Source organism: Oryctolagus cuniculus, chromosome 3 (genome assembly GCF_964237555.1).
Source record: "Oryctolagus cuniculus chromosome 3, mOryCun1.1, whole genome shotgun sequence".
NCBI classification, from domain to species: Eukaryota; Metazoa; Chordata; class Mammalia; order Lagomorpha; family Leporidae; genus Oryctolagus; species Oryctolagus cuniculus.
The window spans coordinates 81,642,090-81,661,067 of NC_091434.1; the positions used below are offsets into that span (position 1 = coordinate 81,642,090).

Below are 18,978 nucleotides of genomic sequence, written 5' to 3' on the forward strand. Positions count from 1 at the left end.
GGAAAGGTAGCTATACTGGAGTATATACTGGAGAGGTTGACTTTTCCATTTAATTTTAAATAGCCTCATGTGGCTAATGGTTACCATATGAAATAGCCCAGGTCTGGAGCTGAATTCTCATTACTGAGGTTGTAATTATTTTTGGCTACCAGAAAGTCACGTAGAATTTTGGAATCATGCCTTTACAGATGAATGTTCACATGTCTTTCTCTTTCCTATAGGCTGGAATGACACTTACTTATGACCCAACTACAGCTGCTATACAGAACGGGTATGTCGTAATGCATAATGGCTGAGGGACGGTGTGAAGGTAGAAAATGCCAGACATTTGTTCCATGGTTTATTCTCTTTAAGGATTACTTAATAAAGGCTTTTGTGTTTGTTCTAGATTTTACCCTTCACCATACAGTATTGCTACAAACCGAATGATCACTCAAACTTCTATTACACCCTATATTGCATCTCCTGTATCTGCCTACCAGGTTTGTACCTTTAGGATTCATCAGCAGTGTGACAACATGTGCACCCTGAATCTCTGCTCCATTTTTATGTGTCTTAAAATTTCGAACATTTTATAATGGAATTTAAGTCAAATGTTATGCAGCTTAGATACCCAATTCAGAGTAAGCTGCTTTTCTTACTTGGCAGAGTGACTTACGTGTAGGAGAATGTAAAAGCCAGGGAAAATGGTTGTCAGCTGTGAGTCCTTGGAATCACTGCATTTTAGAATTGGGATGAACCCAAATTGCTCCTCCCCGGCAGAACCTGTCTCAGAAATCCCAAGCTAAGAGAATTACCACTAGGTGGAATACAGCATAGAGCCTACTTTTGCTTTTATTTATTCATCAGTAGATACTGAAAAAAAAAAAAAAAAAAAAAACAGGTAGACATGCTACTACACAGATATCTCTATTAAGTACCAGTGTATGACAATGCAGAAGGATTTTGAAGACAAAAAAAATGATGACTGTTTAGGTTCTTTTGCAAGGAAGCTTTACCTTTAAGTTCATTCCCACATTAGAAGCAAAATCTTATTAAGCAGCTTGTTATAACAATGATTTGATTTGATTGCAGGATTAGCTCTCTATTCTCCCTGAACCCATGGTGTTACATGGTTTCTTCTCCTCTATCAGAGTACCTCTAACAGGGTTACTGCCTTAGTCCAGACAGGAACATTATAATGGAGTTAAATTGCACACATGTGGGAGTAGAGTTCTCTTTTGTTGACTGTTGGGATCTTGTGTGACTAAACAAAATTTTTATATATTCTTATTTTTAAAACCATTGCATTAGATGTTGTAGTCCTGATTTCCGGGGGTTAGGGGACTGCAATATCTAATCTAGTCACTTATTTTCACGTCTGTGAGCCTCAGTTTCCTCATCTGTAAAATGGGGATAATAAGTTTATCTCATAGACTTCAGGGAGAAGAGCGGAATGAAACTCTTAGGAGCATATTCAGTATACTTTTAAAATAATGGATTGGCCAGCTTAAACCAGTTCTGTCTAAAAACAAAAACAAAAAAATGGCTTTGAATGAGAGAGAAGCTATCAGAAGTGCTGGAACACTGCAGTACTCTTCAGAGCCTCCCTCACCTTCTAAGGCCTTTTACTCTCCTTGCCTTGAATTGTCACTCATTTTCTCAGGTTGTTAATGTCCCTTATTCTGGTGCTTCTGCCTGCTAGATATAGTAGTCACTCATTTAAGGCCTTTTAATGGTTTTAGACTTAAGATTCCTACTGTTTTTCTTGTCCACATGAGACTCAGTGACGTCTGCTATTTGGCAGATTTTCCCTATTGACAAGTTGTATGTCTGATAGTAAAAAATAGACCTCTTTCCTAACTATCTGAACGTGGAAACTCTCCTTTAGACACATGTAAGCACATTGTCAGGCAAGTGAAAGATGATTCATATTAATTTATGTTGCTACATATATTATAGCTATTAAAGCATCTCTCTGCCATTTTCTCTCTTTACTCTGAGAGCGATGTACATTTGGTTCACAGAATCATTTCACAAAACAAAGACCAGTGTTGGTAGTGGATCTGACATGGCTCACTGGTAAGAGCGTATTTCAAAGGCCTGATTTCCCCTCCTGGGCAATCGTGCTTCTCTCAGACCCATGTGGACTTTCATTGTATTTACCTGACACTTGGTGCTATCGCATCTCAGACTGATAGCGCAACCCCTTAAGTTTAGTGACCAAATTTGGTCAATGAGTGAGCTTGAAGTGGCCTGTGATCCCCCTTAAACTGTTGGCAGAATGTACTCTGTGTGTCTGCAATTAGTTAGGGGAAAGGGTCTTTCTTTCTTCAGGTATTCCAAAGGATCCATGACCTGCAAGAGGTTACAAACCAATGGCAAAGACTGTATAGAACATAGATTATTATTCCCATTTTATAATTAGGAAAAATTGAGGAATAGAAATTGACAGCAGCCGATTTGCTGCTTAAGAAGGAAAATTGGATTAGATGTCTTAGCTCCTTAACCCCATAATGCTGTAAGCTATTAAATTATTGAGGCCTCTGAAGCATATGAAAAATGGGACCTCTGGCCCATACTGGGGTCTATAGAAAGCTGCTTGCCTCCCGTGATTTGTCCAGTGAGGGCCCTGTACGACTCTTCTGGGAGTGGGCCTTTCTCCACTAAACCACCCTATGCTTATGCAATTGGAGTTGAGAAATTCACATCTGCAAGAAACCACCAGAACCCCAGTGGGGAAAGGCTACAGTCCAGATAACTGAAATGTTAACAAGGCAGAAGCACTTAACTTTGGTCTGCCTTAGGTGGCAAAGGAAACCAGAGAAAGCAAGTATCGGGGCTCTGCTATCAAGGTAAATCACAATACATTCTTCCCCCATGGCTTTCCCATATCCTCTCTATAGAACCTCTGAAGTTAACAATAGGGGATAAGATACAGGAGGGTTTTGTTGTTAAGAAATTAGAAAATGCAATTTCTTTAATATTACATAGACTCTGGAAAGGTCTGGGCATCGAAAGAAAAAAAAAAACTGAGAAGTCTTTGTCTTGAGTGGCTGCCTGTACTCTTTCTTTCCTGCCACCAAACCTGACTCTCGCATTTTATTTTCCACTTCAGAGGGTCTGCTGTTAGATGCCCTTCTGTAGATGTCAAGATCTAGATACCAATGTTTAATTTCCTAAATCTGAACTTCAGATTTTTTATTGCCCCCATTAACTAGAAATTGTTGACCACCATACAAAATTTCTGAAACCTAATAGCGTGGGTATCAAAGAGATTGAATTTGGTTATTCTCATCAAATAAGCACATACTTTAAGGGTTTGTTTCTAATAAGATGTGCTGGAATTAATCCTTATCCATCTGTATTCCTAAAGCACCTAGCTCATACTTGATTTTAATACTTTGTACTAATTTATTTGAGTTGTTTACTTGCCCATCTCCCTTGCCTTGACAGTAAATTTCTCCAGGGTGGGGCCCTTGTCTTACTCATTTTCCCTCTTTGGTGCCTGATACTTAGTAAATACTTCTTGAGTGGGCAAATAGAAATTGGTTCTAAATGATCATTTCATCCCATTCAGAGTGACCGGTTTGCCAAGAATTCTAACTGCCTTCATCTTTTTAATCATTGATAGTATTGTTTCCTTATTTTCCTTCTGTAGACTTTAACATGACTAAAAGAGTTGTAGAGAAGTAACTAAGCCTTGCAATGCGCATCAGTATTTCTTTCATATACTCCCTTTTCCAGGTGCAAAGTCCTTCTTGGATGCAACCTCAACCATATATTCTCCAGCACCCTGTAAGTTTTTCATCTTAATCACTTTGTGCTTCGCCAGTAAGCGGTGTATCTGTAGTCTCGGTTCTCCAAAGGAGGTGTAGGGTTTATGAAATGTCAAGCATGGGATATGAGAATGTTGACATTCCCTATAAAATTTCCACTCACCCTGTCTTCAAACTGGTAGTAGACCCTAAGTTCCATATTCTGTGAGAATTTAAGACACATTGTACTTGAAGCAGCACAGTGTTTTCTTAGCTCATTCCAGTTCAGTAGCAGATCATTCAGTTGAGTAGCTAAATTTTTTTACAGCACTTGAGATAAAACATCTCTCAATTTCTTCATTTTGTTTAGTACAAATATAAAGCTGAAAATTAAGGTTGAAATTTTCATCAGTATTATTTAGCCTCTCCAAGAAAATGATTAACTCCACAATGGTAATGCATTCTTTGGTAAATAACAAATGTAGTTTCTTGAGTGGCATGAGCATTTGTTGTTCTTATTATATCATGTTATTTAATGCATTTTTCAAAGATACACAAAATTCAGTTTTGAATTACAGCAGAGATCTAGAAAGTTGAAAAATAAGAGAACAAAGTCCCACATAAAGCTAAGAATGCCTACCAGGAGCTACGTGCTTGCCGTGAGAAGGCCAGAGATTTGGACCTAAGCTTTCTACTAAGCAATGCAAAATGGAAACCTTGATAAGCAGGGCAGCTGACAATATTTGTAAGATAAAACCAAGTGGTTGCTTAGGAAGAGAACTCTACTCTGGGCCCTAGATAAGACCGGGATTTGTCTCGGGCTGCCTCCTGAAGTGGCTGCTGTGTATGAACACAGCAATGCAGGGTAAGAAGTTCTGCAAAAGACACTACTGAGATGACCTTTCAGAGTCAGATAAACCATGTTTAGGTGATACCACAGGAGAAGAGCTTTTTGATGACACCCATAGGTGTGTTGGGTGATCTATACACATGCACACTCACTTGCATCCACTAATCTACACCAGCTCCCAGTAATCTGTGGCCCTGAGACTCCATGAATTCTGTTTTGGAATACTGGACGGCCGGCGCCGCGGCTCACTAGGCTAATCCTCCGCCTTGTGGCGCCGGCACACCGGGTTCTAGTCCCGGTCGGGGCGCCGGATTCTGTCCCAGTTGCCCCTCTTCCAGGCCAGCTCTCTGCTGTGGCCAGGGAGTGCAGTGGAGGATGGCCCGAGTACTTGGGCCCTGCACCTCATGGGAGACCAGGATAAGGACCTGGCTCCTGCCATCGGATCAGCGTGGTGCGGCGGCCATTGGAGGGTGAACCAACGGAAAAAAGGAATACTGGAAATCAACCCCCTTTTGCTTTGAAACCTTCCTAGTATGCTGCCTTCTACCAAAGGTGCTGATGAATGGGGAAACGGACCAGGAGATTTCTCTCACTGTATTCTGGCTTCTGAGTCATTTCCATATTTCTACTTTTGATAGTGCACCTATTTTTTCTTATGAAATATACTAATATCTCAGACACACACTTTTTTTTTTTTTTTTTTTTTTGACAGGCAGAGTGGACAGTGAGAGAGAGAGACAGAGAGAAAGGTCTTCCTTTGCCGTTGGTTCACCCTCCAATGGCCACTGCGGCTGGCGCACCGCGCTGATCTGAAGGCAGGAACCAGGTGCTTCTCCTGGTCTCCCATGGGGTGCAGGGCCCAAGCATTTGGGCCATCCTCCACTGCACTCCCTGGCCACAGCAGAGAGCTGGCCTGGAAGAGGGGCAACCGGGACAGAATCCGGCACCCCGACCGGGACTAGAACCTGGTGTGCCGGCGCCGCAAGGCGGAGGATTAGCCTATTGAGCCGCGGCGCCGGCAGACACACACTTTTTTTTTTTTATAGCAACTGTAGACAAGGGCTGAACATATTTCAGCATAACATCTTTGAGGAGACATTGGGAATGTATGCTAAAGATTCTGAGAATTCATTACATTTTACCACCCAGATTTAAGTGGCCTGATTTAAACGACTTACCTCTGCCCTTGTCTATAAGTCTCATTACCAATAAATAGCATTAAATTTATTTTAATTTTCAGGTGCGGCAATACAAAAACATATATTAGTATTTAGTATTTATAGAGTGTGTCAGAATACCTGCATTCTTGGGTGATTGGATGATTGCAGAAATGCGAGCATTGGTATAATCCATAGGCATATTATATGGGGAAAAATTAGAGAATTCAGAAGTTTAGGTAATTAGACTTTGGTTTTTACAGTCAGCATGCCACATGATCATTACAAATGGTAATACTGTAAGTTGGTTAATGTTCATGCTAAGTTAAAAGCACAAACCCACATTATGAAATTGTTTATGGACTCTGATTGCAAATCTGGGTAGTGGGATCCTGACATTGTTCACCTCGGTGGTATTAAAAAGGCAGGGTTATGGGTGATATTTTTTCCTTTCCTCTCTTTTCTTAAACACGGTCAATTTTACTTGCAATGACCAGCATTTTATTTTGCAAATAAAAGAATCTGGAATTGGAGTATCAACCATATTTTAATTGGTTTCCCAGTCCTAGCTCCAAAACATCTTTAAATGTGTGGGAAATACCAAGTGAATAAAGAATGCATTCTTGATCCTAACAACCTAATCTTGAACCAAATGACTATAGAACATTTTTTAAACAAAATGCCATATTGATCATATTATTTGTTTTAAAAACAGCCAACAATAACCATAGTTTGTCTCCTGGTATTGCTCTTCCTGCTGGACTAGCTTTCTTTAAAGAGAAGGAAAAGGGAGAACTGTTTATGGGTTAACACAGGAATTCTGTGAAGAGAATGCCAAAATGGAATATCCCCTAATGCTTAACAAAATCTCAGGAAGAGCAAGCTAGAAGATTTTTGGGAAATTCTTTAGGATCCCATTTGCAAGTTTGAGGGAGGTTATTTTTGCTTTGGATGTGCTAATAATAAGCACAGGGATTATCCTCTGCAAAAGGTAACTACAGAACCTTAACACTCCCTGTTTGTCTTATGTCATGCTTGTCTCAACTCCCCAGGGTGCCGTGTTGACTCCCACCATGGAGCACACCATGTCACTACAGCCTGCATCGATGATCAGCCCCCTGGCCCAGCAGATGAGTCACCTGTCACTAGGCAGCACCGGAACAGTAGGTGGCAAATTAATATCACATGTCTCTGCAAACAGAGGAGGGTCAATCAGTGCAACCCAGTGCTCCCCTTTCAAACACCAGCTCTGTGATGACGAAGATTATGTCTGGTCCCCTCCCTATCATACTCAGTGCCTTCTAGAAAGTAAATATTCAGCTATTTCTTGATTAATTGATGAGCTGGAAATCTATTCCCCTTCACTGCAATCTGCACCCACACATCTAGCCTTTAATAGCTAGTGTCATTCATGATACTGTGGTAACCAAGATACAAGATGATACATGGTAGTAAAGGCAGAAAATTTTCCTGCACTTCTTATTTTGTGGAATTGGAGGACATTGACTCATAATCTTAGTACTGACTTATTTCACCAAGTCCTGGGAACTCAGTTGAACTGGTAGATTGTAAGATATGGCCACATGCATTTAAATCAGCCTATCTCTGAGATGGCTTAAAAGAACAGAGGGTGGCCCAAGTGCTTGGGCCTCTTCCATCTGTGTGAGAAACCTGGGTGAAGTTTCAGGCTCTTGGCTTTGGCCTGGTCCATTGCAGCCTTTTAGGGAATGAACTAGTAGAGGAAAGATCTCACACACACACACACACACACACACGCGTGTGCTTTCTCTCTCCCCAACTCTGCCTCTAAAATAAATAATATTTTTAGAAAGATCTTCTAAAATAACATTGAATTACTGAGGATGAGAAAGTCTAGTGATCCTCACCTGTTTGCATCTTTTAAGTAGAAAACATTCCCTTTGCCTTCCGTCCTTGACCTGGACATTAGCTAAGCTTTCAAGTGGCCTGTTGACGTTTCTCTCTTCAGACTTCCATGTACTCTAGAGCCATCTCAGAATTCCCCAGGGCCTGGGAGTTTTCCTTGGCTTGCCTTTGCCCATCCTGACCTTGTTCTTGTTTGCAGTACATGCCTGCAACATCAGCTATGCAAGGAGCCTATTTGCCGCAGTATCCGCACATGCAGACGACAGCGGTTCCTGTTGAGGTTAGTACAGATCACCCGGCGGTAATGGCATTTTCAGGAATTGGTGAATTAAATAGAACACAAAGCAAAATCTACCCAAAGTCAAACATTTGCATCAGTAATTGGACTTAGAGGAAGGCAAACCTACAGTGTCATCTTCATCTCTAAAATATAATTCTCTCCATACAAATTAGGGTAACAACATCAGGCTACACCCAAGCATGTAGTGCACTTCATACCCCTTTAAGGTTCTGTGTTATCTCCTGTGAAATGGTGTTCACAAGCACATTAAGATAAATCTGGAGTTTGTGATCCTAGAACTATAGAGTGTATCAGTAATAATGACAAAGAAATCAGTTGTAATTAAGATACTTAAAACTTGTAACAGGATGAGAAAAAAAACCATACCTGATTCTTTTTTTTTTTTTTTTTTTTCTTGTGTATTTCCATGAGTTTTTTTTTTTTTTTTTTAAATTTTTTATTTATTTTTTATTTATTTTTAACTTTTATATAATGAATATAAATTTCCAAAGTACGATTTATGGATTACAATGGCTTACCCCCCATACCGTCCCTCCCACCCACAACCCTCCCCTTTCCCACTCCCTCTCCCCTTCCATTCACATCAAGATTCATTTTCGATTATCTTAATATACAGAAGATCAGCTTAGTATACATTAAGTAAGGCTTTCAACAGTTTGCTCCCACACAGAAACATAAAGTGAAAAATAATAGATGATTTTTTTTAATGATGATGAAATCAGATCAGACCTATTGTCATGTTTAATCCCAGTGAGAGTCAAGTTGGGAGTTGATAGTTTCTTTTCTTTTCTTTTCTTTTTTTTTTTTTTTTTTTACAGAGGATCAGTTTAGTATGCATTAAGTAAAGATTTCAACAGTTTGCACCCCCATAGAAACACAAAGTGAAATATATTATTTGAGTACTCATTATAGCATTAAATCTCAATGCACAGCACATTAAGGACAGAGATCCTACATGAGGAGTAAGTGCACAGTGACTCCTGTTGTTGACTTTACAAATTGACACTCCTGTCTATGGCATCAGTAATCTCCCTATGCTCCAGTCATGAGTTTCCAAGGCTATGGAAGCCCCTTGAGTTCTCCGACTCTTATCTTGTTTAGACCATACCTGATTCTATAGAGGCTGTTAGTGTAGCTAAATAACACACAGTTCTTGCATTAGAAGATACTGGTATAGAAGAAGTCCGTTATTTGCATTAAGGTTGGGAAGAAAGCATAGCATTTTTCTGCAAAGTAATCTTAAAATCCAAAGAAAATTCATCAGTCCATTTGATCCCACCCACTAGATCCCAAAGATTCCAATTCCAGGAATAGCCATAGGACTGCCTTGTTTCATTCTAATTGTGCAATTATTGACAACCACCATTACCAGAACCTCAAATTCCTTTTCAGAAACTCACCCAACATTTTGCAAATAAAAATTCTGTTGATACCTACTTTAGCAAAAATCCTGGCCTATGGCAAAACCCAACTTGAAGTGAGATAAGACAGAAATCTTTATACCATTTACTGTGTTAATCCATGCCTTTCAGTATTGAACCATTAATAAATTTAAGAGGTACAGCACTGTACCTTCCGGGGGGGGAGGGGTGTCTTATATAAGTACCATATTTCATGTTCTAAGAATGTGAAAATACTGAGTTCCAAAAAATCACATCTGGTCCCAGAGGATAAGGGGATAAAAGATTTGTTTGATAAATTATAACATGAGAAGAATGGATAAGTCAAACATTTGGAAGAAAGGTTCTTTGCAACTACTCAGGGGAAGGATTCACTTTGGAAGTTCCATATGACGTTTTGAAATTCACTTTCAAGAGTGCCTGTTTTTAAAGCACAATGCTGTTGGACTCGAGCCTAAGCAGCGGAGTGTGGATGTCATTGCTAACCTGTCTCGTTTGTTCTGCTTTGTTGTAGGAGGCGAGTGGTCAGCAGCAGGTGGCTGTGGAGACGTCTAATGACCATTCTCCATATTCCTTTCAACCCACTAAGTAGCTGTGAGGTAGGAGGGAAGGCCTCCTTAACCCTGGGCTCAGATGAGGCGAAGTCTGCGGTTCTTTCACCAAACTGTCGCTTAGAGTAACCCAGATTCACTTGATCATACTGCCTTGACCATATCCAGCATATCCGATTTTACTGGAATGTTAAAATCAGTGATTTTATGAATTATTTACATTAAAGTCAAATATATATTTACTCCCCAAAAGATGGTCCAGCATCAGGGAGCACCTCTACTAAAATTGTCCTCCAGTATAAGTGTCCTCTATTATATTACTCTAGCATTCATTGATTTAAAGGGAGATAGCAAAAGATGTCACTCAATCTAGCATTGCAAGATTAGCAATATCCTCTCTGTGACTGTGCGTTAATGTCATTATCCACAGGTTCAGAGATCGTATTCCCAGCTCTCTCTTGAACCACAGATTTCAGAATACTTCACTTTACCATGCAGAACACATTAAAATAGCTGTGTAGAACCATTTTCTGGATTGCCCCAGTAGCATAAATAGACCCAGATGAATTTGGCTGTGGTTCCCTGAGAGAAGAAGGTAACTTGCAAGTCCCAAGTTTAAAAGGCAGACTGGAAACACTGAAAGTGGCCGTTGGTTCCAGATTGCATTTAGCAGACTTTCACCAGCCATGAGCACACCCTTGTTCAAACACGCATCTCTTTAAAACAACAGAGATCACGGAGGAAGTCTGCTGGTGTGTTACACCTCGGCTACAAGAAGCTTTTCTTTTTCTCTTCCAGATGTACAGAAGGGTGTTCTCTACATGAAGAAGGGTGTGAAGGCTGAACAATCATGGATTTTTCTGATCAATTGTGCTTTAGGAAATTATTGACAGTTTTGCACAGGTTCTTGAAAACGTTATTTATAATGAAATCAACTAAAACTATTTTTGCTATAAGTTCTATAAGGTGCATAAAACCCTTAAATTCATCTAGTAGCTGTTCCCCTGAACAGGTTTATTTTAGTAAAAAAAAAAAGAAAAAAAAAGAAAAAGAAAAAACAAAAATGAAAGATTTTTATCAAATGTTACAATGCAAAAAAAAGAAAAAAAAAGAAAAAAAGAAAAAAGAACAGAAAAAAAAAGAAAACTCCAATTTTCTGGGTATGCACAAAGACCATGAAGACTTATCCAAGTGCATGACCGGATTTTTGTGGTTTTTGTTCATTTTGTGTTGAATTTGTGTTTTTTCCCCAGCTGTATGAAATGGGCTTTCTGAAGTTTAAATAGTCTGACTTCACCCATGGTGGTCTGTGCTTGCAGTGCGAGTGTTGCGAACCTTCAGTGTTGATGTCAGTGTCTCTTTTCTTAGCTTTCCATTTTTTTTTCCACGTAGTGTGAAGTGTCTTATCCTTTTCTATGAATTCCAATTTGCCTTAACTCTTTTGATGCTGTAGCTGTTTCAGTAAAAGTTAGTTCAAACTAATGATGTAGAATGCTTTGACCAAATGAGCTGGTCTATTATGCCTTGTAAAACAGCAGCATAGGGCTTTTAAAAGGTAGTCAATAAAAGTTGCTGAAATTTTGGCTTTTTTAAATACGTAGTAGGTGTTTTTAATGATTTTTCACATAATGTGTAAGGTAGTGAAATGCAAGAAGGGAAAAATGTTTTGTGTGAAACACATTTTCTGACTGGGGAACTTTTAATAGGGTAAATTGTTTGTAAGGCTGTACGCCAACAGTTTCCTCTGATAGTTTGACTGATTTAGGATATCTGCTGTATGATGCAATGTAAAGTCTTTTTTGCCTTTTTTTCAGGAAAAAAAAAAAATCCTAACTTGATGTTCTAGATTTAGTGTAGGTAGTGTCGGGGCTGGGGGCGGGGGGCGGGGGCGGGGAGTCTCCGAATGTGTTGTCCTCCTTTATACTAATGATAGTGCTTTAGAATGAGAAGTACGCCTGAGATCTGGCAAACCGATAAAAGGAAAAAGAAAAAAAAAGACAAAAAAAAAAAAAACAAAAAACGGTTGCTACTGCAACTACATGGCAAAAGCTAAAAGTAAGGATTTATCTTCAAACGTAAGCTGAGATATGAATCGAAGCAAAACGATTGGCTACTAGCTCTCTCTCTCTATTAGGTAAATTTGAAAACTCAAAATGACTTGGCACTTTTAAAGGTAACTTCACCAAAGACCGAAGAGCCAGTAACCAGTAGCTCCAGCTCGTCTCAGCATCCCATCTTCTGTGCTGTTTCTTTTTTGCCGGACCAGTTTGCCGTTAGGAGAATGTGCCTTTTTTGTACCTTTGCATTTAGGTTTTCTAATTTGAATTGATGTATGGACACACACACAAACAAACAAACAAAAAAAGCATGAAGGAAGATTTGGATCCAAGCAGTGCCACACTTTACATCATCACTACAAGTGTTCAAGTGTAAAGAAAATCAATTTTGAAACTATGAAATTCCTGATTCATAAATACACAGTTCTTTCTACTTTAGTACATAGAAGATACTTCACTGTTACGAAAGCTCTTTTATTAAGGCAATTGCATACGTTTTCAAAGCGGTGGTCAATTAAGTTGTCTTCCAAAACTGTGTACTTTGCCTGGTCAGCAGTGTATGATCAGTTATCTACCTCAGAGTCTATTTTCTTTTGTGCTGGGACAGGTTGCTGGCCCTCCCTGTTTCCACAGACCAAATCCTCCTAGCTCAGGAGCTAGGGCTAAGCAGTTATTTCTTTCGAGTATTTTTTAGTTCTGAAATTTTATGCTTGTATTTGATTATAGATGTCAGTGACATTTCATAGTTTCAAAAGTCCTTGCTGCTCTGAGAAGTGTAGATTCTAGTGAAAATTACATAGTCATAAGAGAAATGTGTTTTTGTTTTTGTTTTTGTTTCCTTTTTTTTTTTTAAAGTTGTGGTATTATTGGTTCTATGCTCCCTGGAATATTACTGCTTTGTCGAAGTCCAGACTGAATGCAGCACCCTCTGTGTACTTAGTACATTTACAAACCTGGGTCTCTCACTACTTGATATTTTTGCATTAGTTAAGACAGAAATCTGATAGCTGAGTTAGAGGGGAGGGGATACCTGCTGCTAGAATCGTCTGAACTAAGTGCCATACTCGTCTGGGTAAGATTTGGGAAACATAACCTCTGTACATAAAAAAAAATCAGTTAAACATCACATAGTAGACAGCCATTAAATTATAAAAAAATTAATTTATGAAGAAAGACCTTTTGTACAGATTGAAAAAAAAAGATTTTCATAGAGATATCTATATGATCAAGAGAGTTAATTTTTTATTTTTGTTTTACTAGTGCCACAGACTTGCCAGTGGTAACTTATTTGTCCGGTTCAAGATAACTCTGTAGTTTTCTTTCCTAGGACTTGTTGTTAAACGCCAAAAGACATTTTTGAACTGTACATTTGATCAGATTGTTAGCTTTTTCTGTTTCATTTCTTTTGAGAACCTTTGAATAAAAAACATCTGAAATTTTATTCTTCCTGTCCCAGTTTTTTAAGTCAATTACATGTATGTCAGAATTCCGTTTCCGACATCTTCAGCGCAGATGGGTTTGAAAGTGAGCTGAAAATTTGGTCAGGTTCAGTATATACTCAGGATGCATTTTGTTGAAAAGACTGGAAAAACGTTGCCGCTCCTTTCTTGCTGGTTATTTATCTGAGTAATGGCATCAAGCTCACCAATTTCACGTCAGCACAAGTCCCGCTCAAGACACAGCACCCTTGGACTGGACCCCGGCCTCCCTCCTACCTGTTGACTGTATCATTGCATAGGTGGTTGAGCTAAAATCAGTCTGCCCACTGGACCGAGCAAGCATGCGGATAAGGTTCTCACGATGAGCTTATCCCCAGCCTGTGTGTCCGGGGTGTCCTGAAGAGTAACCTGTGTTTGTTCCCTGAAAGAGGCTCCTCTCCCTCACTGCTGTGCTTTACGAGAGACACTTAACACAGGTATGGACTCCTACACGGAAGTCGATTAAATGCTCTAACGTGATTGTTTAGTATTTTCTGCTGTCCAGTGACTGTCATGGTGGTAAAAGGAGTAGGCAAGAAAAAAGATGCCCTCCCCCATTTCCATCCGCCAGCTCCGCAAGGTGGAGGATGTACAGTGTGAATTACAGTGAATTACAGAGGAGGGCATGGCAGTGCATGGAATGGCAAAGCCAGGAAGGCCTGGGTGGCTCTTTCAAAGAACTGGGATGCCAAGAAGTGTGACCTCTTTGAGACAAACAAGGCTGCTAAGAAAGGAGCGGGGGGCCAGCGCAGCGGCTCACTAGGCTAATCCTCCGCCTTGCGGCGCCGGCACACGGGGTTCTAGTCCCGGTTGGGGCGCCGGATTCTGTCCTGGTTGCCCCTCTTGCAGGCCAGCTCTCTGCTGTGGCCAGGGAGTGCAGTGGAGGATGGCCCAAGTACTTGGGCCCTGCACCCCATGGGAGACCAGGAGAAGCACCTGGCTCCTGCCATCAGATCGGCGCGGTGCGCCGGCCGCAGCGCACCAGCCGCGGTGGCCATTGGAGGGTGAACCAACAGCAAAGGAAGACCTTTCTCTCTCTCTCACTGTCCACTCTGCCTGTCAAAAAAAAAAAAAAAAAAAAGGAGGGGGGGTGTGTTCTGTGTCCCAGCCATGCCTGATTGCTCAATCACATGACCAGAAACCACACACAGGAAAAGAAAAGTCTACTCAGGCTGCTGGGCACCTGAGGGTCTGTGAACCTTAGTTTTGCTTTTGATATTTTAAGAAAGCTTTATGTCCTGAGCCCCAGAGGTGGCATCTGGCTGCATTACCCTGTCACTCTCAGTATCTGGGGGACTGGTTCCAGGGCCCCTTGTGCTCAGGTCTCTTTTATAAAATAGCATGGCATTTGCCATCCACACATCCTCCCATATGCTTTAAATCATCTCAAGATGACTTAGAATACCCAGTACAAAGTAAATGCTACCTACATAGTTGCTCAACATTGTTTAGGGGAAAATGGTGAAATTCAGACCTGTTCAGGACAGACACAAGTTCTTCCCTAGTATCGTTGATCTGGGGCTGGTTGTCTCAGTGTGGAACCCATGGGTGATGGGGAGCCCACTGCCTGCTGAAGTTAATAACCTCTTCCATCAGCGGAAAAGGTGGAGTCGTGCTGGTTCTCACATAGAAGAGCAGTTGTCACCTCTAGGGAGGAACCCCACCTGGCCAGTAGGCTGTGGCTCCTCAGGCAGCTGAGTCACCAGGAGCTAGGTGTCTTTTTTTGCCTCAGATGTGTGGAATTCTGTGTGTGTGTGTGTATGTGTACACATATCTGTCTTTATTGTGAGAGCAGGTGAGATACTTCCAGCGACAGTGAAAACATTAAGAAACATTATGAAAAGGATTCCATGAGGTTGCCTGGCTGGTACCCTTGGAGTTCATAACATAGAAGCTGACTCAAAGCAGCAGGAAGAGAACTCCAAAGCCCACAAAGAACAAGGCCACCAGAGATGAGGAGCTCTTTCTAGATGTGCTTGGTGGAGATGACCTCATAGATGAAGAACCGGGAGAGGAAGAGCATTGCCAATGGCCAACAGCACGGCAGGGAGATGTGGGAAGACAGCGGGGTTCACTGGGCTGGCATCTGATATGCCTACAGCTCCATTTTGTCCTGTTCCATTTTCACCCCAGCGTCCCCCTCCTTCACCGGCGATAGCACTAGGTATTCCCACGGGAGTTTGCATTCCACCTCCCCTGGAATTTCACAAACACTGCTTTAAAATTCATCAGATCAAAGGCAGTGCCTTCCAGCCTGCGTGGGTCCTGATAAATGTTAGGAACGTACTGATCAGAGCCTCATTCCACTAGGGGAGCCAAAAAGGAAAAGATCCCGTGACACCACGAGTCTCAATTTCCCTCCCCAAACAGCCCAGGATGATGGGGGGGGGGGGCCTCCAGGAAACTCCAAGGTCAAAGTTCAAGGAAAGCTAGGCAGTTTCTTGCCCTTAAACGGGGATGATGTGCGAGGAGGGCCCGCACCCAGGCCAGGTGTGGCTGAGCACGGGGAAGGGCCTCCACGCTGCATCCCGGGCTAGAGGCGCCGTCACATGGGCGCAGGGTCGCGGGGGCCCGGGCGCATGGCCATCCTGGTGCCTGGGAATGGGGTTTCAGGGCTGTGGAAAAGCTCCGGGAAGTCTCCCGCCTGCCTACCCCAGGTAGGGCAAGAGGATGTTTGAGCTTGCGCCACTAGAGGGAGGATTTCCTCCTTCAGCCTTCTGCTATGAGCTCTGAAACCTCGAGACCCAGAGGGCGGACTGGCAGGGGCGGGATAGATTCTCCGGGCACAGGACCGGGGATTACAGGGGTCTTGGGTTTGGAGTCTCTGGAAGGACTGAAGCACACAGCACGTCGTGGCCGGGGCTGGCGGTGCCTCCCTGGTGAACCTTGTGGCTCAGACTGGGCAGTGACTTGAGCTCTGGGAAGCCACAGCCTCACCAAACCATGCTGATTGGGGCATAGGAAAGCGCAAGCGCCGGCAGCTCTCTGGGCTGCTCCAAATTGAAAACAGGTGGCTTTGGACTCAACCGTATTCTAATACTCTTATTATTTTTTAAAATAAAAAAAGTTGTAACTGAGAGACTAAGATTTGATCTGAGCTATTCCATCACTGGGGCACACAGCACAGATCATACACAAGACGAGGTATTATCCCCCACAGCCACCTGCCCTCCACACCTCTCTTAGGACGGTGCATCTTTTTGGAATGGCACTTAAGCTTGGTTACAGAGTCAAAATTGGGGTCCTTGCAAATTCCACCTGCCAGCCTTCCTTCTACCAGCTGGGATGCCACAGAGCAAGTCACGCCTCCAGGGCGGCAACGCGATTGTGCAGCTGCAGCTACTCGTCTCTGGGTTACACATTCCCTCTACCACTCTTCCCCTTCAGATCTGGCTTCTGCAGCTCACCTTCCATGTGCACCTCAGCCAACTGAGGACAACACTCAGAGCCACGGACAGCCTGGGGTGGACACATCTATCTCCCCTGCCCAGCTATTCCAGGTGAGACTTTCCTTTTTGATTTCTCAATATACCAGGAATCCGAGAACCTGTTGCCATTGGAAGTCCCTGTGCTGTTTTTTTTTTTTTTTTTTAAGATTTTGTTTATTTATTTGAGAAGTAGTTACAGACAGTGAGAGGGAGAGACAGAGAAAGGTCTTCCATCCGCTGGTTCACTCCCCAGAAGGCCACAACAGCCGGAACTGCACCGATGCGAAGCCAGGAGCCCACACGGGTACAGGGGCCCAAAGACCTGGGCCATCCTCTACTGCTTTCCCAGGCCATAGCAGAGAGCTGGATTGGAAGAGGAGCAACCGGGATTAGATCTGGCGCCCATTGTTTTATTTTTTTTTAAATCACAGTGATTATGATAAAAATATGAAAGGGAATTTAAGGAGTCATTAGAGTGAAGTCATTTTAGTGACATGAAAAATGCTCAGAATATAAGGTGAATGGGAAGGGTCAGGTACAGAACTGTAGACGCATGTGATCATAATTATGAAGTATAAATATTTAAGTATCAATGATGAGAAATTACTTCAAAATGCATAGCTATGGCCAGGAGGATTATGGAAAATGTGTACTTTCATTTATACTTTTCTGAATTTTTCTAGTTTTTTTATGAAAAGCTTTTATAACCAGAAAAAAATTGTTTTAGCAAACAATGTGGTCAGATCTTTCCTAAATTATGCGAGTTATGATGTTCATATTCCAACCAGGCAACATGTCTGATCACTTCTTTTCTTCTTTGCATTTAAAAGACAACGCAGCACACGCTAGAAGACACAAAGAAGATACGCTGTGGTCCCAGTCCTTGAGGGAGAATCTTGTACAGACGCACAAGTCTATAAGGGACACGACTGCAAGGAGAACTAGAGTAAGAGCCCAATAAAGAGCTTTGGGAGTCCCGTGGAGAAGACCAAGATTACATAAACATCTCTGCAGAGTCTCGTGGGTTCCACGTTATCAAACGGCTCCTACTTTACTCATCGGAACTCACTCCAGGGAAGCCAGTTTTCTCTGTGGTTCTGCTACCTTCTCAGATGAAACCCAGGCTCATTTTTTTTTTTTTTTAAGATTCATTTATTTGAAAGGCAGAGTTACAGAGAGGCAGAGGCAAAGAGAGTGCTAGCTCTTCCATCTGCTGGTTCACTCCCCAAGTGGCAGCAACGGCTAGAGCTGCGCCAATCCAAACCCAGGAGTTTCTTCCGGGTCTCGACATGGGTGCAGGGGCCCAAGCACTTGGACCGTCTTCCACTGCCCTCCCAGGCAATAGCAGAGAGCTGGATTGGAAGTGGAGCAGCCAGGACTCGAACTGGCACCCATATGGGATGCTGGCATAGGCAGAGGCTTTATCTACTATGCCACAGCACTGGCCCCCCAGGCTCATTCTTTCCTGTCTGCCCCAGTCTTGGAATCAGCCATTTCTCCGAAGAGCCCTGGTTCCTCTCAGTGGAGAATGACATTTACAATTTAAATTCTAACCCTGTTGGTAGACAGAATGAGGCAACGTGTGTACATGCAGGTGCTCATGCACAAATGAAGGTACTTCAGAAATTTGTGGGAAATGAAATTAAATCCATGCAGTCTGGCCGGTGCTATGGCACAGTGGGTAAAACCACCGCCCGTGGTGTCGGCATCCCATATGGGTACCGGTTCAAGTCCCGGCTGCTCCACTTCCAATCCAGCTCTCTGTTATGGCCTGGGAAAGCAGTAGAAGATAGCCCACAGCCTTGGACCCTGCACTCACGTGGGAGACCTGAAGAATCTCCAGGCTCCTGGTTTTGGCCTGGCCCAGTCCTAGCTATTGTGGCCATTTGGGGAGTGAACCAGCAAATGGAAGATTGATCTCTGTCTCTCTCCTTCTGCCTCTCTTTAACTTTGCCTTTCAAATAAATTGATCTTTTTTAAAAAGTCCATGCAGTCTTTTTTATAATACATATTTCCATGAACTTTTTTGAAAATCCCTCATAGCCATGGATTTCAGTGTTTTTACATGAAAATAAACAACATTTAATCCTGTTCTCATGAACTTTAAGAATGCCTAAATTCACACAAACACACAC

General features: G+C 42.1%; 1 protein-coding gene and 1 long non-coding RNA gene across 22 annotated transcripts in view; one reads left to right on the forward strand and one right to left on the reverse strand.

Annotated features, from left to right (window-relative positions):
* RBMS1 (RNA binding motif single stranded interacting protein 1) overlaps positions 1–13,378 on the forward strand; it is a 241,187-nt gene extending 227,809 nt beyond the window's left edge. For 11 of the 21 annotated variants that reach the window (XM_051849537.2, XM_051849535.2, XM_070070768.1 and 8 more), the window contains 8 exons: positions 222–271; positions 389–482; positions 2,787–2,834; positions 3,727–3,777; positions 6,797–6,907; positions 7,828–7,908; positions 9,844–9,928; positions 10,679–13,378. In XM_051849537.2, the coding sequence (XP_051705497.1) occupies positions 222–271; positions 389–482; positions 2,787–2,834; positions 3,727–3,777; positions 6,797–6,907; positions 7,828–7,908; positions 9,844–9,921 (513 nt within the window). In that variant the 3' untranslated portion in view covers positions 9,922–9,928; positions 10,679–13,378. The remainder of the gene's footprint in view (positions 1–221; positions 272–388; positions 483–2,786; positions 2,835–3,726; positions 3,778–6,796; positions 6,908–7,827; positions 7,909–9,843; positions 9,929–10,678) is intronic. The other 10 variants (XM_051849539.2, XM_070070770.1, XM_070070773.1 and 7 more) reach the window with 1 other exon arrangement.
* Positions 7,129–10,951, reverse strand: LOC138848992 (uncharacterized). Its single transcript, XR_011387284.1, has 2 exons — positions 9,038–10,951; positions 7,129–8,295 (listed from the first exon to the last, which is right to left on the reverse strand). It is a non-coding gene; the product is annotated as an uncharacterized lncRNA (long non-coding RNA).
* Positions 13,379–18,978: the final 5,600 nt, after the last annotated feature.